This window comes from Symphalangus syndactylus, chromosome 18 (assembly GCF_028878055.3).
Source record: "Symphalangus syndactylus isolate Jambi chromosome 18, NHGRI_mSymSyn1-v2.1_pri, whole genome shotgun sequence".
NCBI classification, from domain to species: Eukaryota; Metazoa; Chordata; class Mammalia; order Primates; family Hylobatidae; genus Symphalangus; species Symphalangus syndactylus.
In genome coordinates this window covers 69611996-69639186 of record NC_072440.2, presented here as the reverse complement: position 1 = coordinate 69639186, position 27191 = coordinate 69611996, and the positions used below count along the sequence as shown (strand labels likewise).

Below are 27191 nucleotides of genomic sequence, written 5' to 3'. Positions count from 1 at the left end.
CTATGTTCTGAATCTACATACACTAAAGCAAACTTCTGAGGAGAAACTAGCTTCATATTGAAGCTCTCTGTGACTATCAGGAGGAAAATATGGGGGTGGTTCGTGTTGACATGAGTCCTCTAGCCTATGTGAGAATGAAATACCTCACAGGAAACAAGCCCAGTGGGATTTTGGTTGGTTTGCTGAGCTCTTAGGATCAGTCCGTGAGACTGATCAACTGAGGGAGCCTCATCTAGTTGAGTTTCTGGACCCAAGGAGCTGGATTCCAGAACTTCTGTTGGGGTGAATGTGTGAAGGTGATACTCTGACTCCTCTTTTTCTCCACTCCATCCATTGGTTAGTTTATTCTTTTAATATTTGTTAAGTGCCTACTATGTGCATATGATGTGTTAGGCAGTCACAGAAGCACCTGGATTTGCTCAATATCTAGAGGAGAACCAGGGATATCAACCACTAGGGCAACAGAGTGTGTGAGGTGCCAAGCTGGAAGACTGGAGGACCCAGCGTGGGTGGGAGGTGAGTGAGAAAAGAGGAGAGGCCTGAGAGGGGGTGGTCCATTCTGCTGGGGCAGAGAGAGGACCAGAAAATATTCACTAAGTGGTGACTCTAGCTGAATCCTGAAAGATGAATATGTGATTCCTGGCAGATGAGGTGGAGGAGGGTGGGGGAATATATTGGTGGCGGCTAGATTCCAGGCCAAGAGTGCGTTGTGAACAAGGCTCAGAGAAACCGACAGCTGGAATATAAAGGGTTGGAAGAGGGCAGCCTGGGTTTAGAGAGATAAGCAAGAACAGAGCCTGCTGTTGTATAACTGCAGGGGCAGCCATCTCATTGTATTTTATGTGAAGAGGGCCTCCTCCAGCTGTGGACCGTGGGGCCCTGGGGAAAAGCCAGACCACAGAGGGCCTTGTTTGTCTTTGGAGCTTAAGACTTTGTTCAGAAAGCCACGGAGCACAGGTGAATCATTTCAAGCAAAGAATAGCATGCTTTCAGATTTATATTTTAAAAAATGTACAGAAGCAGCAATGCAAAGTTAAAGTTGATAGAGAAAGACTCTGGGGAGGGTAATCAATTATGTCACTATTGAAATTGTCAGGAAAGAATCCACGGGAGCCTGATCCAAGGTAGAAATGGTAAGAATGAGACGAAGGGATGGTTAGAAGAGATGTGGATAGTGAGAATCTATAGGACCTGGTGAGTGATGGTGTCATCCTTCAGAATGGGTAACCCTGGAGGGGACGGAGGGGAAAAGACAATGAGTTTTGGATACCTGGAGTCTGAGGAGGCCATAGGATCTCCAGGCGAAATTGGGCAGGAAAAAGTTGGAGATAGAAGACAGGCAATCAGAGGGACACTGTTGCTTGCAGTGTGCACTCCGGTGCACACAGCATGGTAGAGACCATGGGGGTACGTGGGGTAGGCCAGGGAGAGTGTGGAGGCTAAAAGGGAAGGGGAGAGAGCCAAGGACAGAAAATTGGGAAACGGCTACATTTTAATTTCAGGAAGAACCCGAGGAGTCTGCCAAGAAGACTGAGAAGGTACAGTTGGAGAGGTAGAAAGCAAAATCCCAGAGAGAGTAGGGTCTCAGCAGCCAAGTTTAAAGAAGGATGCGATCAATGGTGCTAACTGCCCTTTGGACTGTCCCCACAGCACAGGACAAGACCATATCAGTTCCAGCAGGTTCCGCTGAAGAAAGCTCATGTACCTTGCAGAAACAAGACCTCCAGCCCAGTCTAACAGGAGACCAACCACATGTCCATCCCATTCCCTCCCAAGGCATGACAGCACCTGGCTGAGATGCTCGTGTGTATTCTCTGTGTGAAGCTGAGCATGCAACCTTCAAAGAAACCACAAAGGAGCTACTCGTTTTTAAAGGAAAAACACATGAACTCCATGGGCATAAGGAAGACATTAAAACAGGGTTGGGGAGAAGTTCTTCTCCTTCCATTTCATAGTACCCTTCACAGAAATAATTGACTGCTTGAATATATGGTCATTGAAACACACATACACACACATACACGCACATGAAAACAAGAGCTGCAATATTTGACTCTGCTTTCCATTTCCCACCACCCTAGATAACACAGGATACAACATGGCTTTACTGCACACGTGTGTTTTCTGGCTTAAAAACACTGAGAGTAGATCCCTGTGGAAAGAAATATGAAAACCTGAGGATTCATGCTAATTTAGCCAGAGACTCTTACAGAGGGGTCTTCAATTTGCTGGCAGGGCTAGGAGAGTGCTGGGGCAATTTTACTGCCACGAAATTGGCTCCAGATGGAGGCAAGGAAAGGTGTTTACCCCCTGCTGGTGCCAGACACAGAGAGAGCCTGCAGTACCTAGCATCTTAGGCTCAGAATTGCCCAGTGCTGGGCAGCAACCCCACTGAGGGTCTGGCCAGAGCTCACGGGGATGAGTGGACCAGGCTGTCTGTTGCTTGGAAAAGGCCATTTTGAATATAATGACTTTCACATGGACTGTGGGGCTGGTGGAAGGCATCGCAGCTAGGGTCTGGAGGGGAAGAGGGAGGAAAGCAAAGAGGAGCTTCTCCACGAGGCAACAGAAATGACAGCACCTTCTCCAGGTTGAATTTCCAAAACCCAGCTCTGCCCTGGAAAAGTGGGACTGTGGTATCCTCTGCAGTGTTCCCAGATCGCCCTAAGGCCCCCAAACCAATGATTCACAACTATGCTGCTTCCCCAGAGAGCACCTCCCCCTTTGGTTGACATGTGGCCAGCTCAGGGGTGGAGGAGCTCCGGCAGCCACAAACCCAGACGGGATGTTGACTGAGAGCTTTGTGGCCATGGCAGATGGGAGGGGTGAGCTTCACCCACTCAAAGGCACCCGCACCCCACCGATGAGTGTGGAATTGTGCTCTCCCGCCCTCGCAGTGAGACGACCGACCAGGACCGCAGGCTGAGCAAATGGGTGTTCTCTGGCTTATAGCGCCCCCTAGCACCAGCCAGCGGGATAGAGCTCCGTGAACTCTCCAAGGAGCCACCACCTGCCTGTCTGAATGCTGGAAAGGGGTCGGTGGTGCTGATCATTGGACCCATTCAACCAATACTTATTAAACTCGTTGTTACCAACACTTAATCCCTGTGTTCTAGGGGCTTACACTCCAGGAAGGGAAACAGATGGGTAAACAATCACATTAGAGTCAACTAAGTATTGTCAAAGAAGTTAATACAGGGTGTTGTGGGGATGCATGGGAGGGGAATCAGAGGAGGTTTCCCGGAGGTGACATCTAAGCTGAGGTCTGAAGGATGTGGAAGAGTTCAATAACTTCTGAAGACCAAAAAAAATGGTGATAAAAAAGACACCTTCCTAACCTTTTAGTGCTACGATCCAAGAGACAAACAAGCAGGTAGAACGCATAACTACACTGGGCTCCACCATAAACCAGACCCTGTCTCTCCTAGGACTTTGGCATCACAATCTTCTCTGGAATTCTGTTTTTGGCATTGATTCTTGGGGGAGGTAGCAGTATAGGAACTCAGTGTTGGTTGCAAAACTGATGGATGGTCTTCAGTCTTGGGTACGTTCCCGTGTGTCAAACCTGTTTAAACCGCAGGACCCATCTCCCCTTCAGAAGCATTCACTTGTCCTACAGGATTTCCCGTGGAATCTTGGAGTTTTTGAGGCGAGAGGGATCCTGGATACCACTGAGTTCTATCTTTCATCCAATAAACACAGAAGTCGATGCCTGGACAGGCAAAGTGACTTGACCAAGGCAGGTGCACAGCTATTCTGCAACATTGGGAACAAATCTCAGGTCTTTCGATTTTTGGTTTCCACTCTACTCTCTTTTCATTTCCCAGAAACAAAATTTTCATGTGCTTTTTTTATAGTGATATGTTTGGAATGCATTAGCTAGTAATTTAGAAAGGGAAAAAAATAAACACACAAGAGATAAACCTGTCATGAGGACAAACCTGTATTTCTTCTGATTGGCTCAGAGGGTGACTATTATCATGGTAGAGAATTATTTAATCAGTGTAAGTAAAATTTCTCTGTGGGCTGGGCACTGTACAAAGAGACTCAAATGAATCTGTCTACAGATCTGAAAAGCAGACACGAGATCTGTGAATGGCTGGGGTTTCCAAGCCCACAGTACAAGCATGGGCCACACCTTACAGCTTGGAGGACTGAGCCCTGCAAATGGGCAAGTTCCTTCACCTGTCTGAACCTTATTTTTCCCACATTTAAAACAAGGATGAGTAGTTTCTGAGGTCCTTTCTATGACTTCTCTTCCTACAGACTCTAGCATCCTATAACTTGATACAAAGAGGGTGGATATGAACTCACCTTTCCTAGAAAAGTTCCAGGAAAGAGAATACCAGGTCATCCTGGTAGGTGTGTAAACAGGCCAGATAGATCTTGAAACTTATTCAGTTATTCCCAGATGTATAAATCTATCATTGTTCTTAGCTGTCAAGAGAAAGCAGGAGAGCCTGCATCTTCATTCCTTTTTTTTGAGATGGAGTCTCACTCTGTCACCCAGGCTAGAGTGCAGTGGCGCGACCTCGGCTCACTGCAAGCTCCACCTCCCTAGTTCACACCATTCTCCTGCCTCAGCCTCCTGAGTAGCTGGGACTACAGGCTCCCACCACCACACCTGGCTAATTTCTTATATTTCTAGTAGAGACGGGGTTTCACCATGTTAGCCAGGATGGTCTCGATCTCCTGACCTCGTGATCCACCCACCTCAGCCTCTCAAAGTGCTGCAATTACAGGCGTGAGCCACCGCATCCAGCCTGCATCTTCATTCTCACCGCTAGCCTCAGGTTCACCCCACATAGCTTATTAAGTGATGTTGAATAATCAATTCTTACATATTATTAGGCTCATGAACACCATGACATCCAGACTGATGGGTGCCTGCTGAAGGGGGTGACCCTAGCAGGAGGACTCCCCTACGCAAGGATTCATGGAGTTTGCTGTTTCTTTTCCTTAGAGTGAGAACGAAACTGCCTTCACACGGTGGGCAGAGGGGAACTGACTCAGGGTAGGAATAAGAGAGAATATCCCAACTGAAAAGCTCTTGGAATTCGCTGAACTTCAAGACACTGCGTGGACCAGCTTAGGATAGGGAGTGAGAAGAAATTAACCAAAAGGTAATTTCATTACTTTTCAGCTGGAAAAAAGATCAGATTACACTTGTGCTTTCATGATTAAGTAGCTGGTGGAATAAAACGCTTCAGATGCTTTCTATGAGAGAACTGCTGCTTGAAGTTCAGCAGAAGTTATCTACTTGATACTTATATTCCAGGCAAGGCCTTCCGTTGGAGAAAATATCGGCACTTTGGACAAAACTGAAACGTGAAAAGAAAGAGAAGAGAGGGCCTCTGTCATGTAAGATGCTTATCCAAAGTGGATTTGGTCTGGAAAGTCTTCTAAAACCTTCCACATGACTGTGGAATAAGTCATGTGGGGTGTGGGGATAAGCGAATCTCTCAAATTCCACCACGTATGCCCTCATTCAACCTGGATCCTTAGAGTGGCCTCCAGGGCACTCTTTGCTCAGGACTCAGTCAGCTGTTGGCCACACCCATGCTCTCCAGTCTCCTGAGACCCTATTTGGTTCTCAGAGGGCTAAAAAGCAGTGTGGCTAAATATTCCAGGCCTCAAAGTATTCCTACTGTGGTTGGGGAAGTAATAGAATCATACCCCATAAAACAATGAAAACAGAGCTAGAAAAACATTGAGAGAAACATCTCTACGAGTTAGGCCACAGTTAGAGTGAAGGCAGGGAGGGTTTTTAAAGCTGGATGGAGGGGACAAGTCAAAAAGATGTGGAAACTGGTTTCCCTTTCCTATGGCTAAAATGCTCAAAGGGGAAAAAGGAGTTTCAAAAATGTTCTTGGAAATACCATCTCTCACGAATTCTTCGACCTCTGCTGTCCCAACGTCACTTGTCTGAGATGTAAACAGAGGAGTTCTGAGAAAGAAGCTGAACTTGCATTTCTCCCTGTTTCTATTTGTTCCAAACTTGTGGCATTTCTAACAGGATGAAGTGGAAGAGAAAGGGAAAGAGACAAAAGTGTAGAAAGATGGAAGATCCCAGCTGCAAATGGCCATTTGCAGTTAGATGGAACAGCTGCTGACGTTCAGGGAAATACATGTCTCTCTTCAGATGGGAAGGGGCAGTGGAAAGGGGTGACTTGAGTTCCTGGCTGGCCACCAATCATCCCATCTTTCTGTGCCGGTTCCTCATCTGGAAAGTGGGAGTGATACTTGTGCTTGCTTTTCTTATCTACAAAGATTATTGTGAGAGCTATAATAAGGTGAGGTACAGAATCCTGCTTTTAAAAATACAAAGCAGCATCAAGATGTCAATAATAAGGATAGTAATTGTGTTAGTTCTTTGCAATCATCTATTATAGCTAGTCGTCTAGGATCCTGGATCGTTCTGCTGGTTTTACTACAGTTTTGGATCAGCTCACCCCCAAATCCCTTGCTGAAGGGTGGAGCCCTGTCAGCCATGGGCGGGGAACCACTTCCTCTTGCCTTTCTACTTTCTGTCTTTCAAACATGCCCAGGGCCTTTGCACTTGCTGTTCCCCCTGCCTGGTACCTCTCTCCTGTGGCTTGCCCCAGAGCTGATCCTTCTCTTTGTCCACTTCTCAGCGAGGATGGCACTTCAGGGAGCCCTTCCCTTGCTATCGCAGAGACAGCAGCGCCCTCCCCAGTCATGTCCAACCCGGAACTCTGGTTTTCTTCATAGCCCTAGCATCACAGAAAATCACCCTGTGCATTCATGGATGTCCACGGGGGCAAGGGCTTTGTGTTGCTTAACCCAGCATCCTGAACCGTGTTTGCTGAATGAATACAGAACCCCGTTTGCTCTGGGGAGCACAGAAAAACAGTCTTCTATCATATATCATAGCCAGCTGCAAACAGCAGATGGCTTCCCACATCCCAGAGAGTAAGAACGAGAGACAGAGAGAGAGAGAGAGAGAGAGTGTGTTTGGGTCTTTCTCCTCTGTGCCTGCTCTCTCCAGAGAAACCGGCGGGGTAGCCGTTAGCATTCTCCCACAGGCACAGTCAAGGTCTCTAGGACATGGCCACCCCTGACCTGTGGAAGGGGTCCTACTGGGGTGGGTGCATGGTAGTTGGTTCTGGTTTGGGTCAGAGGCACCCAGTGGCCCAGGTGGGCGTGGGGCCAGAGCGCAGACGAGAAGGGGCACGAGGGCGCCGCTCCGAGGACCTAGCGGCAAGCACCGGCCCCAGGCGCGCCCCAGCCCACCCACTCGCGTGCCCACGGCGGCATTATTCCCTATAAGGATCTGAACGGTCCGGGGGCGGCCCCGCCCCGTTGCCCCGTGCCCCCGGCCCCGCCCCCTTTTTGGAGGGCCGATGAGGTAATGCGGCTCTGCCATTGGTCTGAGGGGGCGGGCCCCAACAGCCCGAGGCGGGGTCCCCGGGGGCCCAGCGCTATATCACTCGGCCGCCCAGGCAGCGGCGCAGAGCGGGCAGCAGGCAGGCGACCGGCGCTCAGACGGCTTCTCCTCCTCCTCTTGCTCCTCCAGCTCCTGCTCCTTAGCCGGGAGGCCGCCCTCGGAGTCCTGCGCCAGCGCCGAGGTAGCCTCGCCGAGCCCCATCCCGTCCCGCCGGGCACTCGGAGGGCAGCGCGCCGGAAGCCAAAGTTGCCCCGCACGGCCCGGCGGGCGAGCGAGCTCGGGCTGCAGCAGCCCCGCCGGCGGCGCGCACGGCAACTTTGGAGAGGCGAGCAGCAGCCCCGGCAGCGGCGGCAGCAGCGGCAATGACTCCTTGGTTCGGGCTCATCGTGCTCCTGGGCAGCTGGAGCCTGGGGGACTGGGGCGCCGAGGCGTGCACATGCTCGCCCAGCCACCCCCAGGACGCCTTCTGCAACTCCGACATCGGTAAGCGCTCCTGGTGCCCCGCCCGAGCCCCACGCTGCAGCCGGGACTGCAGCGCTGCTTACGGAGGCAGGGCGAGCCCCACTCCTTTCCTCTGCCCCAGGAGAGGGGCAGACGTGGTTGGGGCGGACTGGAGAAACTCGATGTCCTTGGGCGGGGGCGCTGGCATAGCTGAGGGGAAGATGCCCTGCAGAGGAAACTCACAGTGGCTGAGGGAGCCCCTGGCCGCCTTTGCTTTCCTAACTTAGGGCGTGAGGTTCCTACCAGTCCTTTTGACATCTGGAAAATGTCCCCATTCACTACTAACGGAGGAAGGGCTAGAAGAGAAGGGTGAGGAAAGGGTTCCCAAAACTTGGAATGCTAACTAAAGTGCTGGGAAATTGAATAGTTAAAAAAAAAGAAAGTTGCCCGCCATGTGCATGGAAAGTTGCAGGAGAAACTTGGAGTACTCAGAGTCTGCATCATCTCCTGCACCCATGAAATTCATTCTTCTCACTGAGACCCAACCCAGCTGCAGGCTTCCCAGTCAAGCGCTAACCGAGCTTCTGGGACTGCCAAGTTTGGGTGGATTTAAGGGGGAAAATGAGGAGAAAGCTGTGGCGTTGACCCACCCCCTGGAGGCACTGTGTTTGAGAGTGTTGATAGCCAGCAGAAGGTGGCGGTGTGCGAGGGGTCACTTACCACATAGCTGTGAAAATTCACAGCAAGGTTATTTTTTTTTTCCCTTGAATGTGTGTGGGGAGGGGGAGAATGGGCAGTGGAAAACAGATTTATCACCAAAAGAACAACGCTGCCAAGGGTCACATCACAGTGACAGTTCCAGACTGGACTTAGTGTCTTGAGTAGAGAGACCCTGTAAAGAGTAGACCTCCCACTCCTTAGTGTGTATGAAGGGCCCCGAGGGCATCCTGGGAGGTTTGTCTGGGAGTGTTTGGGACACTGTGTTTGGATGGCCAAAGGCGGAGTGGCATCTGGGAAACATCTCTCTCCTCCTTTCCAGCCCATAAAGCGTGCAAGTCCAGTGGCTCTGCTGGGAGAGTGTGTGTGTGTGCGCGCTGGGCTGGGCGGTGGGGTGGGACAGCCTTGCCGCCCTCTGCCTGTGTCAATTCAGAGGTGAAGAATGGAGCGTATGTGTTTTAAGTACAGTCATAAAGGAGAAGGAAATTTTCCACTGAGTCTTGGGTGAGGGACTCTACCAGTGTGTTATGGTGAGGAGGGGGAGGAGGTAGGAGCTTGGCAGGGGAGGCAGTAGGGGCCGGGAGGGGCACTGCTGGTGGGCTGCGCTGAGCCTAGAGGTCAGAGTGGGGGTGTGGTGACCAGAATGTCAGTGCAGTTGGCAGCTGAGGGTGTTTGTGTGACCTGATGTCACCCTTGTAAGAGGCTCCCTGGGGCTTGCATGGTACATCCTCCCCTCTCCTGGGGGAACCCAGCTGGCCCCGGGTTTGTGGATTGCTTAGAAAGATCCTTGTGGGCAGCCTGAAGCCTGGGGAGGGTTTTCCTCCCTGCTCCCATGACCACCTCCACCCACATTCCACTTACCCTTTCCCTCCTCATCCCAGTTGGTGACATTCCCACCTGATTAGTGTGGGGAGTTGCTGCTGCGGCTGAGTTCTGGTTTTGCCCAGCAGGAGCACACACATGCTGCCAGGAGGCTGGCAGGTGGAATCAGGGTGTACAGGGGTGCAGCCCAAGTCCTTTTCTGCTGGAAAATGGGCTGGGTGGCTTTACTCGTGTTTTTTTGGTATGTAGTGGGAGTAGGTCCCTATTCTTCCCCCTTGCCCTTTGCTTTGGGGTTTCTACCCTAGAAATTGACCATGGAAAAGTGAAAACAAGCATGAGTAGATCCTGCTTCCAATGGGGGCCTTCCCGTCTGCTTACTGCTTAGGTTTCCTGCGGTGGGTCTGAGCGATGCAGAAAGTTTCTTACAATTTCTCTGGATTGATACAAGAAATAGCTCCCTCGCTCCTCTTCATAAATTTCTCAGAGAAAAGCTAAGTTACCAGGAAGTACCCAAAGACCAGGAGATTGTGGAATCAAAAAGAAAAAAAGAAACGAAAAATCTTCGATGCTCTGGCACGGATCCCAAATTGTTCTGCCTGGGTTTGGTGAGCTGCACTAGTGGCAGGGATGAGCTAATGCTTTTAAAATGGGAGGTGTGGGTGTGAGCTGCTTGCCTGTCGACCTCCCTCGCCTTGCACAGCACCCTGCTGGCATCCAGTACTTGGCTCCCAAGTTTCCTTGCTCAGAGCCTTTCTGGTTTCCAGTCTGGGTTGAAACTCTGTCTATTCTCTCCCTCAAAAAAATATGAAGGAGCTCCCCATTCCTTGGGACCCACACAACCCCACCAGTCAACTTTGTAGCCCCCTAAAGGTGTTCACATCAGCCCGTCAACTTCCTCTTTTAAAACCATCATGGTGGTTTTCTCTTCATGGCTTGGTGCCATGTTGGCCTAGCAAAAGGCACAGGAGGCCTGGCCCGGCCCTCTCCAGGGGGGCTGCCCAATGGCCTTTCCTCCTGTCTCTGCTCATCCACAGGTGTCTCTTTTTGTCTTTTTTCCCCAAAGTCCTAGGGCCTGGCACGGCATTCTGGGGGAGGAGGAGTTAAAAGGTGTTTCTATGGCAACTCCAGGCCCTGCACCCTATGGAAGTGTTTAGGAGAAGAATAAACTACATGCCGGCTTATAAGACACACTGTGGGGGAAAGAAAGGGACTTGGCAGCAGGCAGGATGTCTGTGGTCCCCCTCCCTGGCCAGTCATTGCCCCTGAAACTCCTGACAAAACCTTGACTTTAGAAGAGGAATGGGAGGGGGCTGGGGATGAAGAAGACGGCCTCGGCTGGGGCAGATCTGCTCTGGCAGCTCTGTCCAGTTCAGGAAGGGCTAGGCTGTGCCAAGGGCTTTCTGAAAATGTGTGTGTGTGCGTGTGTGTGTGTGTGCATGTGTGGCTTCTGCAAAGGTGGCTGGCAGGGCTGAGGGGGTGCAGCAGAGAGAGAGAATTTTGCTTCAGAATGCCAAGCCCTTCTCTCCCTCTCTCCAGCCGCCTTTACATGGGAGGAATGGGGCTGTCGGATGGAGCGTGTTCGGGGCCTGCCTCTGAGCCTGTTGGGAATTTGAGCGTGAGGCTCAGCTGGGGGGCCGGCTGCCAGCCCCAGAGGATGGCCCCTGGATATCTCCAAATTGTTTTGACAGGGGCCAGTGCCAGCAGATTCTTTCAGTATCAGATCTGAGGTTGTTGTTTTAGCAAAGAAGCCATTTTCAAAGAAACCAGATGCATTCCCTCTCCATCTTACACACAATTACACCTCAACACTGGGCTTTGCAACTTAAGGAAAATAGAAGGAATCAGACTTTGCAGAGGCGCCAGCACTTGGTAGGGCAAGTCTGGGGGACCCAGGCTGTGGATGTCTTGGGAACCAGGGAAGCAGGAGAGCTGCTATCCAGCTGGAGGAGGGAAGAGACATCTCTTAGGCCCCTCCTGGTTGCACGCACTTCCCAAATGCCATCTCTTTCACTCCCTCCCCCTACCCCCCACAGCAACCTTAAGAGTAGGTATTGCACCCATTTTTCAGATGGAAAACACTGAGGCTGAAGAGACTGTGCTTGTCCAAGGCCACCTAGTTGCTAAATGATAAAGCTAAAACGTATTATCAGTTATACCATGCTTCAAAAACGTTTCAACTTTCATTGACACATGACATTCTAAGGCGACCAGGAGATGGAATGGATGGTTAACATTTGAAGAATGCTTTTCTTCTACATTTGGGTTTTCTTTAAAAATATGAAGACAGCCAAAATGGCCAGAGGTTTTAATTAAACATCATCTTTAGGGAGGGAGAGATTATTATTATTCTAGGGTATCATAGAGGAAAATTCTAATGTTCTTTGGCTATTAGATCTGGAAAAGACCCTTGAAACCAGCAAGCCACAGTAATAAAAGGACTTGGTTTGTCTCACTGTGGCCCAAGGAGAAGTAAGGTTAATAGAGACAAGCCATTTCAGGGCTTCAAGACTCTTCCCTTAAAGGTGGGATCAGTTAGGGCTCCCCAGCGGGAGGTACCCAGTCTGCCAGTGTGGTAGGAGGAAAGCCAGGGGGGAGTCAGGAGACTGGGTCCCAGCCGGAGAAGGTGCCCCTCTGACAGTTCTGTGTCCCTTTCACAGTCCCTGGATAGATAAGGCTAGAAAAGTGGCTACAGAAGTAGCTTGGGTGGAGGGATTTTTGTTTGTTTTGCATGAACAGCAGGAACCATTCAGCTCCACTGCTGAATGGCACATTCCAACAGGTTCATTAATTAAAAACAAAAACAACAACACGATTTTCCATCGCACTTGGCTTTTACCATTCCAGCCAGGATGGACTAGGAGGCCCCTTCTTCTACCTTTTGTCGTAGTCAACTCCTGGGTGGCCTTGAGAGGCAGGGTGGAGTGGTGGAAAGGCAATGGGGAGGGCAGATCTGAGCTCCACTCCTTCCTCTGGGGCTTGTTGGCTATGTATGCCTAGGCACATATGGGCTATCTTTGAGCTTTAGTTTTCTTATTTATACAAGGGGAATAACAATTTGTACCATCTTGGCCTGTTTTACCTATATTTTAAAAGCTACAAGTATATGAATGCATTCTATGTCCATGTATGTATCTCTCTGTATATCTACGATATATCCATTTCTATTTATCATTCATCATCCATCCATCTATCTGTCTGTCTGTCTATCTATCTATCTATCTATCTATAATCTATCTAAAATCGGGGAAGAGTAAAATCCTTTCTGATTACTTTTTCTAACTCTAGTCCTTTCTCCAAATCCTTTTCTTCCTATACATTTACATACATAGGTACCCATAGCAAATTTATAGTAGTTTTTCCCTTAGAAACATGAATAGTAGAACATTAAACATAGTGGAATACCACATAATACCACATACAGTATTTTGCTTGTTTCCCATTCAACAATGTATACTAGAGATCTTTCTACTTAATATATATATAGAACTGTCAGAGGAGCACCTTCTCCAGCTGGGACCCAGTCTCCTGACTGCCCCCCTGGCTTTCCTCCCACCACATTGGCAGACTGGGTAGCTCCCCCTGGGGACCCCTAACTCATCCCCACCTTTAAGGGAAGAGTCTTGGAGCACCGAAATGTCTTGTCTCTATTAACTTTACTTCCCCCTGGGCCACAGTGAAACAAACCAAGTCCTTTTATTACTGTGGATTGATGATTTGGAGGATATATATATAAATATATATTTATATATAGATATATAAATATGTGTTTATATATAGATATATAAATATGTGTTTATATATATAGATATATAAATATATGTTTATATATAGATATATATAAATATATGTTTACATATAGATATATTATATAATATATAATATATAAATATATATTATATAATATATAAATACATAATATATAAATATATAAATATATAAATATATATATAATATATAATATAAATATATATTTATATAATTATATTATATTATATTTATTTTATTATATATTTATTATATATATTATATTTATATTACAACATATTATATTATATTATATTTTTATATTATATTATACATAAATATATTATAATAAATATTATTATATATTTATATAATATAAGATATATAATATATAAATACAAGATATATATTATATAATATAAGATATATATTATATAAAATATATAATATATAAATATATTATATAAAAATATATATAATATATAAATATATATATTATATTTACATATATTTATATATTATATATATTTCTTTTATGTATTTCATGAGGTTATAATTTTAAACAGCTACTAAGTATAGAGTGATTACTATATGCCAGGCATTATTCTAAGTCATTAACTTATATTAACTCACTTAATTCTCTGTTTTATAAGGGAAGTGTGCTATTGTTATCTCCATTTTGCAGCTGGGGAAACTGAGGCTTAGAAAAATGAGGTAACTTGCTTAAGGTTATACTGCTAGCAAGGAATAGAGCCTGTATTTAAGCCCCTTCACCCTGGCTCTAAAATATATTCAACAACTATACTATTGATCACATTATACCATATCATATTACACATACTACTACATACTCTTATATTATTATAATTATATGATGTGCATTTTCAATTTTAATAGCTCCTGCCAATTTGGCCTCCACAGTGGCTGTGTTCACATAGTTCTTTTCGTATATGCAACATGAGGGGATGGAGGAATATTAGAGCCCTGTGCTTAAGAGACTTCCATGCTTCTCTCAAATAGAAAAACAATTTATAATGTTTATTGACTTTGAGTTTTTTTTTTTTTTCCTTCTTTTTGTCTCTTTGAAAGGGAGCAAAATTAGGGCCACGAAGATCAAGTTAATGGGAATATTTTCACAGGGAGAGGAAGGCTGCAATGCCAGGAAAGCTGTGACCCTTGACTTGTTGCATGCTGGAGTAATTCAGTTGAAGATAGTTTTATGTATTTATTTTGCTTTCATAATAAGCAATGGACCATTTATTACACCAAGTTGTTTGACTTTGAGGACTCACATGGACTCAGGTTCAAAGGTATATGTGGCTGTGTTTTGAACACACATACACAGGGTTTTGCTTTCTGACTCAAAGCTGTCCACTGGCCAGGCTCATGGTGGCAGCAAGGGCACTCACTCATCTGTCTCCCTTCTTGTTGCATATGGATGGCACTTGGGTGAGAGCGGTGGGATGGTCACAGGGAGGAGGATGGACTGCTGAGAGGGAGGCTGGGTGGACCCCAGCCAAGAAGGACACTGGAGTCTCATTATTATGGGAGCTAGAAGGGCTGGTTTAGGAAAGAATTCCTGTTCTGATGAAAGCTCTTCAGTGGACTCTTAGGATAAAGTATCATCAAATGGCTTTTACAAGGGCTAGTGTGGACCCTGCTTACCTCAACCTCATAGTCTCATCACTGGTCTGTCCTGCTCCAGCTGTTCATACTCTGTCTCTCTGGCTCTTGGCCCATGACACCCCCTGGGTTTTGAACACTCCTCATTAACTTCTCATTCTCTAGGTCTCCTTTGGTTCCTTTCCCTGATCACTCCTTGGCACTGGTACAGACGAACAGTCATAAACCTTGCCCATATTTCAAGCATGCTTAAAAACACCATCTCTAGTAAAAGCCAAATTCTCCAAAGCTGCATGGGAAACTCCCAGAGGGGATCATTCCTGGGCTGGGAGAGAGAACTTAGGGCTGTGTCCCACCCAGAGGGATGCACCTAACCCACTTGAGAGGGGAAGTACCCACTATGCTCTCTGCATTACTTGATAAGTCTAGTCCTGTCTTCTGGTGGACATGATACCCTAGCACCCTCCCAGAGAAGAAAGTGGAGATTTCTAAATGCCAACCCTGCAGGAGATCACAAACATAATATAGTAATTTTCATAGTAAGTGTGGTGCCCTTACTATGTGCCAGGCACTGTACCAAGCTCCTTACTTGCATATCAGTCATCCCAGCTGCCTGATGAGCTGTCTCAGGCTAGGGAAGCCAAATGGCTTGCCCAAGCTCACACCACTTGCAACCTACACTTGCTTAGTCGATCTCCAAAACCCATGTTTCCAATCAGTCTCTCGTATAGACCAAGGGCTACAACTTTTTAGACTTGGGAAGATTCTACCCATTTTGCAACCTCTCCACATGAGTCTTTGGCTCCCCACTTCTGGGGTCCCCCTCAGTCTGCTTATCTTTGGTTTTCTTCCTCTCCAGACATGCCTTCCCTGCTGCCCCCAAATTTTATTATTGTATAGTCAGTTCTGGGATCCTAACATAACCAAGCCTTACCTCCTAACCCAGTGCCCTTTCAACTGTCTCAGTGGTTCCCAGCCTTTTCAACACTAAGGAATTTTTTTTTATTAATTTTTCCCTTCAATAAGTTCTGTGTTTGGAACAGTTATCCGTCACAATTTCATGTGTTGAGTGTTGATTAACTTTCCATTAAAAAACAAATTAAAATATAACTAGAACTGCTGATACTAGCCAGTCATTCTTCTGACACAATCAGCTAATATACTAATTAATTACAGCCCAAAGCAAGGACGGTTGGTGTTTTCATAAGCCTGGGAAGTTTTCCCATGGGTTCCTGGATGATTGCATTGTCGGATTTGGGTTGGCTTACTGATATGCCGAAAATAGCTGCTGGCTTCTTTGGTATATCACTGTCCTTTGCCCCTCCTGAGAATGGTGCTTTAGTTTCATGCCAGCTTAGCATCTCTTCTCCCTGTGGGCAGGTCCCATGCATTTACTGCCATTGTCACTTCTCCCTGCTACCCACAGTGCTGCCACCATGCCTGGGATAGACAGCAGGTAACTAATGTGTCCTGGTTGAGGTCCCTATCCTTTCAGAGGAGGTGACATGGGTTCAGATATTTTCCTATGTTCATGTCTGGCACCCAAGGGTACACAAAGTATTGATTCTAGCTAAAGGGACTTACTAAATACTGTTTTACAGGAGGCCCACAGGTGTCTATCTAGGCTGCAGTGGAACTACGAGGTCTTTTTGTTCAGTTGTTAAAAAATTAGTGTTTGTAGCTTCAGAGGGGCCCCAGAGAACCTTTCCTGACCCATTTAGAGGCCATCTGTATGGCCAGGATGGCTTTGCTGTCACAGAAGGGACAGTCCACACTACCCAACACTCAAGTCTGATTTATGTTCATGTAAATCCGATCACCTAATGGTGGCATTCACGGCTTGGAGACAAGAAACTTTAAGTGTTTCCAGGCCTGCAGCCACCTGGCTTTTTGTGGGGGTGGGGAAGGGAAGGAAAGCTGTACAATCTGGCCTCAGAGAGCCCAAGGTAAAGTTCAGTTAGTGGAAAAACAGAGCCCTGGATGATTGGGCAGGGTGGGGGTGGGGGTGGGTGTTGGGGAGCGGAGAGGGGAAGTCCTGAGGTGACCAAGCCTCCAAGAGCCATTCCGGAACTACAGATCTTAAATATTAGATGGCAATTATCCCCTCTGCCTCTGCCCATGAGGGTGCCAGGCACAAGGCTGCCCGGCTGCCTGCAGAGAAGAGCTGCTTCCTTCAGAAACTTCAGGGCTCCTGCGATCCCTGGATTAGGATGTGGGGACGGTGAGTTTCGCAACCAGGGTCAGATTTCATGAAGACTTGGTTTCGTTACTTGAGGTGTTTGACTAAGGTGTTTGCATTTCATGTATTAGGAAGGGCTCCCTTTTGACTTAGACTTTATCATCAAGAATAAAGTCCCTGCCTTTTCGATTTGGAAACATGATAGCTCTTGTGAGCTCTGCTACTCCCAAGCTTGGGCAGGTTCTTTCCTCAGTTTCCTCATCTCTAAAATGGGGGGAAATATATTATGTACCACATGGTAACTTCATTGGCAATTAAGTGAATACTTCATGGAATGTTTAGCACTAAATATTCCTTAGTGTTGAAAAGGCTGGGAACCACTGAGACAGTTGAAAGGGCACTGGGTTAGGAGGTAAGGCTTGGTTACGTTAGGATCCCAGAACTGACTATACAGTAATAAAATCTGGGGGCAGCAGGGAAGGCATGTCTGGACAGGAAGAAAATCAAAGATAAGCAGACTGAGGGGGACCCCAAAAGTGGGGAGCCAAAGACTCATGTGGAGAGGTCGCAAAATGGGTAGAATCTTCCCAAGTCTAAAAAGTTGTGGCCCTTGGTCTATACGAGAGACTGATTCTTGGCACAGAATAGCTCAGTAAGAATAAGCATGAGCTTTTAGTAGTAGTGTTAGAGAGCAGAGCTGATATTCTCACTTCACTTTCGGTGAGGAAAATGGGGCTCTGTGGTGTGATGTGATGTTTTCCAGCGTCATATACAGAGAGCTGAGTTTCAATTCAAAATCATGGTTTGATCCCCCTGCCTCCAAATCTAATGTGTTCCATTTTGTCATAGTGCTTCCAACAGGGCAGAGAAAGAAACAACAAAGTTCCTACTCTATTTTTGCAGCTCTTCACATTTTAGAGTCTTAAGTCCATTTGATCTCATTTGATGACAACCTCCCAACGAGGAAAGCAGGATGGTACTGGGGGGTCGGTCATAGTTCCCAGTTAGTGGATGTCAGTATTGAGAATGGTGGGGTTCAGTGGCTTAGCCATATAGCCAATACATGGAATGGGACTGGAACCCATGTCTTCTGAGGCCAAGCCCAATGCTTGTCAAGGATCTGGTGCTGCCCTTCCCTCTTTAGACAGCTCCCATTGATAAGCAGAGGTAGAAGTCGCTAGGGTAGCCAAAGAGAGGGCCCTAGAAATGGATTGGTGACAATGAACTTGGCTGAAGAGTCAGTAACCGCTCCCCTATCCCCTGCCAGGGCTGGGAGGTGCAGTGCGGCATGGAGGAGGAGCACTGGCTGGAGTTAGAAGGCCTGAGGTCTAGTTCTAGTTCATCATCTGACTCTGGAGTTCCCTTGGTGATACTGACCTCCCTGGGTTTGGTCTCTTATCTGTAAAACAGCAGGATTGGCTCTATGTGGTGTGTATTTCACTGAATGCCTGCTATGGTCAAGTTTTTCTGGCTCTAAGTTCCCTCGGAAAGGACTCTCTACTTTAGCTGAATAACTCAGCACCTAAATCTGTCAACGACACCCTTTAGTAGGTAACTTTGTTAGAAATATGGTCTATTAAGATAAGAGCTAGGATTTTTGTGGTTGCAAAAGTGGATGCGGGCTCTGAACAAAACCTCTAATGAGCTGAGATACTTTATCAGATGACATATTTGACCACCAAACTTCTGTTGGAGCAGGGCTGATTTGCCAAACAGACAGCAACCCTGCAGACTTAGTCGATGGCTAGAATTAAGACTCAAGGTCACTTCAGGGCCTGTTATTGATTGCAGGAGGGCTTGGTAAAAATTGAACCTCATTAACACCACTGAAGAAGCTGATGGATAAGAAATGGGATTAAGACTCAATACTGATCAAAATAAGGCTTTCCTTATCCACAGCCTACCTGAGCAGTGCCTCACTCTGGAAAATGTGGTTCATGGCTCAGCTCAAACATTTTCTGTAGCTGAGAAGACTTCTCTCGTGGAAATCTGGCTCAGATGAACACATGTGTAATCTGATGGAACCTTTGTTTAAGTGAATGAGGAGGGTGTTTGGAAGACTCAGATCAAACATGTGCCCCATTGGGCAGTCACTATCTGCTCCCCTGACAGGGAGAAACCCCAGTGATGGGACAGAAAGCTCCAAAGATCCTGAGGAAGTTTGGAAGGTCAAACTTCACCACTGCAAGGACTGAGAGATCCAGGAATCTCAAAATCCAGGTTGGTCTCCAGGGTGCAGTTCTGAGCAAATGAGTGCAGTGGAAAAAAACTTATACTTGAGGTGGGAAGGTGGGTGTGGGTTCCAGTTCCTTCTTTGGCTGATTCTCTTTTGGCCTAGATTTCCTCACTTGTCATCCATGCCATGTCACAAACCCAATGCCTACAGGGACCAGGCACAGAAGCTGGATATTTGAGTATCAGACCTATTGGAATATTACTCACTCCTACCAAATATGTTTATGGTTCCCCATTCTCTTGGTTTCCATTTTGGAGAGCTAAACAGGTACTAAAAATGATTTCTTTATTATAAGACAAGCAATAAAACAGTGGGCAAGTGTGATGATAAACAGCATCTGAGCTTTGGCTTTGGAGTTGGGGAGACAATAGAGAGTGGCAGTAACTGTGGTGAACTGTACAGTCCAGGTCCCTTCTGGAGGGGTCAGCTGCTGTCCAGCTCCAGCCTATGAGGATGTGAGTCTAGTGATACCAGATTTCCAGTCTCTTAGGACAATCAAGAAATCCAAATTTTTAATGTAACATCTTCTGAAAAGACACACACACACACACACACACACACACACCACACACATATGTGGACCAAACAAAACATGTCCATGGGCCAGATTCAGTCTTGTGAGTCACCAGTTTTGTGATGTGGAATCCATTTGATCTCTAGAATCTCCTTTCAATTCTCAGATCTCCGAGTGAGTAACATCCAATGTTTTTTTTCTGGCAAAATGTGTCCTGCATTTCCCACACTTTCTGAGCTGGAGCACAGGTTCTGGAGTTAGACCACTTGGCTCAAACCTTGGCCTCATTCATGGCTAGTTGCCTGTCCCTGGACAAGTTAATTCCCTGGTCTCATTTTTCCTATCTGTAAAATAGAGTATGCAATAGTGCTTTTAACCTCATAGGTTGTGGGAGAATTCACAGACATAATGGAAATAAAAGGCCTGGCTCATTGCCTGGCATGTAGTAAGGACTTGATAAATGTCAACCATCATATTATTACTACGTGGTATTACTGCCTCCCCTTAGATGGGAGCCAAATCTTGCTCACCAGCTCATTGCCTGATGTTAGTAGGCATTCAATGAAAGTATCATGAATGAATGAGAACATTTGAGAAAGATAGCATTCCAGCCTTTCCAGGCAATACTTGTGTGTGTGTGTGTGTGTGTGTGTGTGAGAGAGTGAGAGAGAGAGAGAAAGGAAGGAAGGAAAGAAAGAAAGAAAGAAAGGAAGAAAGAAAGAAAGAAAGAAGGAAAGAAAGAAAGAAACAGAAAGGAAGGAAGGAAGGAAAGAAAGAAAAAGAAAAGAAAGAAAGAAAGAAAGAGGGAGGGAGGGAAGGAAGGAAGGAGGGAGAAAGAAAAAAGAAAGAAAGAAAAGAAAAAGAAAGAAAGAAAGGAAGAAAGAAAGAAGGAAAGAAAGAAAGAAACAGAAAGAACGGAAGGAAGGAAAGAAAGAAAAAGAAAAGAAAGAAAGAAAGAAAGAAAGAAAGAAAGAAAGAAAGAAAGAAAGAGGGAGGGAAGGAAGGAAGGAGGGGGAAAGAAAAAAGAAAGAAAAGAAAAAGAAAGAAAGAAAGGAAGGAAGGAAGGAAGAGAAAGAAAGAAAAAGAAAGAAAGGTTGGTTTGAAACATTGGGAGCTGAGCTTAATGAGAAAAAGCCATTCCTAACTGCTGAGCTACCGTATTAAACAGTGGCAAGTACCTTGGAAAATAAAACAGAAACCATTGCCCATCTTTTTCTAACGGAGAAAGACAAGAGATGGCTTGACCAGAGGGGAGATTTAGAACTTCAGGTGCTGATAAATACGGTAACATCATGGGTTGCTTTGGCAGCTGGATAGGTTTTATTTATTCAAGGCTCCTTTAAGCCAGAGGAGATTCCTGGAGGCTGCTGAAATAGAATGCTCCACCTGGATAGTTAACATCTGGATTTTATTTTGTTTCAAAAAGTTAATTACAAATAGTTCGAATTCCTTCTGGTATCCCTCTGAGAAGAGTTTCTTACTGGGTGGCTCACAAGTGGGGAGACAGAAAGGGAAAAAAACGAGATTGGTATTGCCCAGGAGAAACAGGATTGTGGTTACATGTGAGCCATGTATGCAGTTTTGAATTTTCCCATAGTCATGTTTAAAAAAACGAGGAAAAACTGAAATTAATTTTAATACTATACTTAACCCAATATGTATAAAATATGACCATTTCAATATGTAATCAATTTTACACTTATTAATAAGATCTTACATTTTTAAAATTAAGTTTTTGACATCCAATATGTATTTTACACTCATAGCGTATCTCAGTTTGGACCAGTTGCATTTCAGCTACCTGTGGTTAGTGGCTGCCATGTTAATACTACAGCACAGGTCAAGATAATATTTGCAAAGGCAAGGCATCTTCCCCTCCCCATTTCTAGTTTCATGAACTGTGCACAGGGATTTAGGGCTGTTGGAGGTACATTTGGGCTGACCAAGGCTCAGAGGCTACTGACACCTTTGCTGCAAGTAACTTCTAGGCCTTGTGGGTCCCATTGCAGGGAACCCATGTGCCATGACACTGGAGAAGCCATCTGATCCAGGTCTCTCACTTGACAGATGGGGAAACTGAGGTCCAAAGAGGTACAGCAGCTTGGTTTAAGAGATAGAGATGGAACTGAAACAAAAATAATAACCATTTGATAATATTTTAACATTTATTGATTTGTTTTTATATGCCAAGACCTTTTCAAGCATTATCTCCTTTAAACTCTCATAACCACTCATTGAGGTAGGCACTCCTATTTCTACTTTGCAGATGAAAAAAATTGAGACTTAAGAGGAATTAAATATGAAAGCAGCTACTATTTATTGATAGCTATTTTAAGACTTTTATATACATATACACACAAAATAAATTCTATCCTTTACTATAAACATACATATCAGAAATTATTAGTGTTATCATCCTCGTCCTGCTCATTCCACTTCGCAGATGAAAATACTGAGGCTGAAAGAGACTAGGTAACTTGCCTAGTATGTACCTACATAGTGAAGCCAGATTTGAGTCGGGCCTCCTGACTCCAGAGTCCGAGCTATCTCACCAATTCTGCCCATGGTCACCCCACTGCATGATGGCAGAGCTAGTATTTGAGCAGGTGTGTCTGTTCTGTGGTCTGTGGTCTTCACCACCCCACTAGACAGCCTGGATTTTTCTGCTTGAGTCCCAACACTTTCTGCCTTACTGTGCCGCTAGTAAGGAACAGAACAGGGAAGTTTTTGACTCCAGCACTGATTGAAGGGCCCAGGCAAAGCAGGCTCGTCTCCTCTGGCTTGGCTGGTTCCCAGGCTGCCCTAACCCATGAAGCCAGATTCTTGGCCAAGTTAAGCAGGGTGGGAAGAACACTTGTCCATTCCGCCTTCTCAGTTGGGCGAGGTCAGTGTACCAGGTTGGAAAGTGGTATGTGTCTAATTGCAGGGGCGGGGGGGCCCCAGAGGATTAACACTCTTTAAATAGACATCAGAAAACTAAGAATAGCCTTGCTGCCTGGAAATTGATGGGCATTCCTGACTACGGGCCATCACACTCAGTAGGTGCTTGATAAACATGGGTGAAATACAGGAATAAACAAATACTGAAAATGGGTCATTGTGTGAGCACTTAGCCAGTAAAAATCTGTGCTTTGTATAAAAAGAACTTTGGACTGAGGTTATATGAGTCTTCCTGCAGGCTGGAGACCTCTGTTACCTTTACTTCTCTAATTCTGTTGTCTTGAGACCAGCTTTTTTATTTTTGGTGAGGAGAAGAGCAGGCAGTTCAAGTGTCAGGGAAAGACAAGTTCAGCTTGCTTTTTCCTTATTTGTGTCTTGTTACCTGCTATCCTGCTAGGTTAGAAAGATGGAATCACTCCCTTTTGCCCTATCATCAAGACTTCAGTGTTCCCTGAAGCACTCTAAATTTGTCTTCAGACTGGGATCATCCTCTAATACCAAGCTCCTGGGCCCTTCCTGAAGGCTGCCTCATTGTCTTGCTGAGAAGAATTAAGGTCACTTCCCTGGCAGGAATTCAGCAGCACCGCTTGTAAGTCATCAGGTGTGCTGTAAGGATGGGGCAGGCAACATTTCTTTGTACTGTGGGAAGGTCTAAATCAGTGTTTCTCAAGGTGTGATCCTTGCACCACCAATCTTAAGAAATGTTCTTTGGAGCTGGGCACAGCGGCTCACACATATAACCCCACCTTGGGAGGCTGAGGCGAGAGGATCGCTTGAGCCCAGGAATTGAAGACCAGCCTGGGTCACATAGTAAGACTGTCTGTCTCTGCCAATTTAAAAAAAAAAAAAAAAAAAAGAAAAGGTGGTTGGGCCTGTAGTCCCAGTTACTCTTTTTTTTTTTTTTTTTTTTTTTTTTGAGACGGGTTCTTGCTCTGTTGCCCAGGCTGGAGTGCAGTGGCGCAATCTCGGCTCAGTGCCAGCTCTGCCTCCCGGGTTCATGCCATTCTCCTGCCTCAGCCTCCCGAGTAGCTGGGACTACAGGCACCCGCCACCATGCCGGCTAATTTTTTTGTATTTTTAGTAGAGACGGGGTTTCACCGTGTTAGCCAGGATGGTCTCGATCTCCTGATCTCATGATCCGCCCGCCTTGGCCTCCCAAAGTGCTGGGATTACAGGCGTGAGCCACCGCACCCAGCCGTTATTCTTGAGGCTTAGGTGGGAGAATCGCTTGAGTCCAGGAGATTGAGGCTGCAGTGAGCCATGATTGTGCCACTGCACTCCAGCCGGGGTGACAGAGCAAGACCCTATCTCAAAAAAAAAAATCCCAATGTTATTTGGGAGAGCTGTTTATTGTATTCCCCTCTTGGAGAGACATGTGGCTATTAGCATAGTAAAAGCTCTGAGAAGTCCTGCTACATGGTGACCTGTTTAGCTCTGTTTAATCCAGTGTTCTCTGAACGTATCTAGCCAAGGAACTAATTTTCCCAAGAAGCACCTACAAATGCAGTTGGTGAGACACTGCCCAGATGAGGATTCTGAAAACCCCTTTTGCCCACTTGCCTGCCATTGTGATTGCTGAGTAGGGAAGAAGAAAGTAGGAAGTATCATCTGCATTACACAGGGAAGCTGCTGTCCTAGAGTTGCCAAACAGAAATGGCTGTAGTGGTGCCAGTGGGTGCTTTGTAGGGACAAGAAGAAAAAGGAGGAAGGGAAGGCTGACCTTCAAGGTCACACATTTGTCAGATTTAAAGTTCCTTCCTGTGCTCATGACTTGTTTTATAATCTTGCTTGGCTCAGTTCTGGGCACACATCAGATTTTTAAATCCTAGGATCTTGTTTATACCATTAAGGACATGATTGAAGGACAGTGTGGTGAGTGTGAAGGTGAGATGTTTCTGATTGAAGGTCCATGGGGCAGGCACCCTGGGAGCAGGTAATGAACAGTAGGGGACATACCGGTGCAACCCCACCCTGGTCCCCTGGTCGTCTGGGCCAGATCTCTCCCCTCTCTGTTCTATACTTCTCTTATATCACCATCCTAATCATTTTACCAGTAGGAGCACCTTTGGGATTCTGATTAAAGCTATGCATACAAATTTCAAGAGGTTCAGAAATTCTCCTAAAAGCTATCTTGGATCATTAGAACACTTGCCCTAGAGTATCACTGAGTCAATAATGGTGTTGAAACTAAACAGCAACAAAATCCCCCCAAAAAGGTAACCTAACTTAGTCTGAAATTGCCTGAAAATTAATGGCGCTGCCAGTTCAGTGGCTGCTCAGAGCGTTTTGGTGAAGAAATTGGCTGATGGATATTTTGCAGCAGTCTACAGGATTTGAGGTGTGATGCCATCTTTCTGGACATGGCTCTGCTGGGCAAAGCAAGCATGGGCACATCCAGCCTATGCGGTCCATCAAGGGCACTCACATTTGTACTGGGGGAGTCTTAGCTAGCCCAGGGGCTGGGGGCAGCATGGTAGTGTAGAAAAAGGGGCCAGTGCCTCCAGAAAATGGGACCCCAGGCCTGGCTCTGCTCCTTCTGCTGTGTGATTCTGGCTGAGTGGCCTTCCCTTTGAGTCCTCTGGATGAAGTTAAGGAGAAATCTTGGGTTCTCAAGTAGTCACCTTCAGACTCACTTTCAGAGTATTTAAAGCAGGAAAGGAAACAGAAGGAAAGGCCACGTGTTTGCCACCACCCCATTCGCTTCCAGGGCTGGGTGTTTGTCCGTCTCCCCTCCAGCGCTAGGCCTCCTGCTTGGCCTCCAGCTTTTGCACCATTAACTGCAGTCAGAAAAGCTGATGTCACTGTGGCCGGCCTAGGGGGAAAGTCTCAGGATAAAACTGCTTCCACCTGGATCTGGAGAAGGGGAAGTGGCTGGCAAGAGAGTCGCAGGTAGGGCTGAGAGACCAGGAGGAATCCAGGCTGGGTAAGAATTCCCTGTCATGGGGCTCTGAAGCCACGGGCCAGGCAGGTAGTGGGTTTCAAGCCAGCCAGCGGGGTCACTTGGCCCCTGCAGCTACTCCTTGCCCCCTCCTGCATAATTTCCTATTTCCTGCCTCCTCCTCCTCTGACACAGTTATAAATAACCTCGAGGCTGGCCTCTGCACTTAAGTATAGGTGAGCCAGAGGAAAGTGGAGGGAATCAAGGTGGAGCTGGATCTGCCACTTGGCCAGGGGGTCATAGGGTTTCAGGTTGCTCAGGGGAATTTTGTTTTCTTGTTTTTTCCACTAGGGAGTGAGGTAGTGAAACAGGAAATAAGCCGTGTTGGCATGGGGAGGCATGGCCTCGCGGGCCGGTGCTGGGTTTCACCCGCAAGGAGCTGCCTCTCTGCTCACTGCAGATCCCCAGGACCAAAGGTCTGGAAAGAGGCTTAGTGAGAAGGCATCTCAGGACACAAAGAGGACAGGATGCCTTGCTGGTCAGGTCCTGCAGTCTCCTTCTCGAGGCCCAGCCTGGCCCCATATTGGAGGCCAAACATGTAGAAGGGTGTATCTCATTTTTTACCTTTTTTTCTCAACCACCAGCCAACTATGGGTATGTGATTTCTAAGGATGTCCAATGACTATAAAGGTCCCATTAATACATATGCTATGGACAGATTCTCTGCTTGAACACAGGTTTATGGAGCACCTACTATATTCCAGGTGCTGGGCAGAGTGCTAAGGTCACAAAAATGAATCAGCTGTGGCCTCTCCAGTCTGTTCCCCTCTTGGCATAGATCTGCCCTTCCCCCTCCACAGTCTGGACAATCAAGGACCTGGAGTAAGCACACTCTAGGGCCGCGTCTCCCAGCACATCTTTCGTTTTCGAAAGTTCAAAAAACAGAAGAGGAGGATTCTGAAACAGCGAATTTGCTGGGTCGTCCATAGCGTATATTAACTTGCTATCTTTCTATCTGTCCATAATTTGCTACCTGTCCATAGTGTGTATTAGTTTCCTGGGAGCCCACTCACTGCCTGACTTCCTGTTCTGCGCATGGGCCCAAGGGAAGTTCTCACAACCATGGTTTTCTGTGATATCCATCCTACCACATGGCTTCCTGGGAAGCCCATTAGCTTTTCTGTTTGTTTTGGAGCCCGCGGGCCTTGAGGGGATTTTTTGGTGTGGGGTGTGGTGCAAGCTTCCAACACTGAGAGTGGGTGCTTTTTTTGATTCCTATGAAGGTGGAGTGTAGGTGTCGCTCCTGGCTCAGCAGAGTCAGCCCTCTCACCCTGTTCGGGCCGTCTCTGAGGCTGTTCAGGCTGTCTCTGAGGCTGGCTCCTGTGCCCAAGCCCTTCCTCACTCCCTCAGGGCATGATCACAGGGCATTTCCTCAGCATTCCTCCTTTCTCCCCCGTGTGTGTGTGTGTGTGTGTGTGTGTGTGTGTGTGTGTGTGTGTGTGGTGTGGGGGTAGGTGTTCTACTCTGTGTGTGTGTCATCCTCCTCTGCTCATCCACCCATTCCACTGCAGCACCTAGCATCACGTCGGGGCCTGGAAAACCTGCACCTGAAATCCATGACTCACGGGCACCTGGCTGGTTGGCTTTTTCCCCCTTAACCCCATTTACTTTGAGGATGGAGACAGTCTT

At 46.7% G+C, this 27191-nt stretch overlaps 2 protein-coding genes across 6 annotated transcripts in view; one reads left to right on the top strand and one right to left on the bottom strand.

Annotated features, from left to right (window-relative positions):
* The window catches only part of SYN3 (synapsin III), a 566138-nt gene that overhangs the window by 299163 nt on the left and 239784 nt on the right, over nucleotides 1-27191 (bottom strand). The window lies entirely within an intron of this gene.
* Nucleotides 7456-27191, top strand: part of TIMP3 (TIMP metallopeptidase inhibitor 3) — a 62274-nt gene continuing 42538 nt past the window's right edge. Inside the window, exon 1 of the mRNA XM_055254470.2 lies at nucleotides 7456-7891. Coding sequence (XP_055110445.1) covers nucleotides 7771-7891 — 121 coding nt within the window. The 5' untranslated portion in view covers nucleotides 7456-7770. The remainder of the gene's footprint in view (nucleotides 7892-27191) is intronic.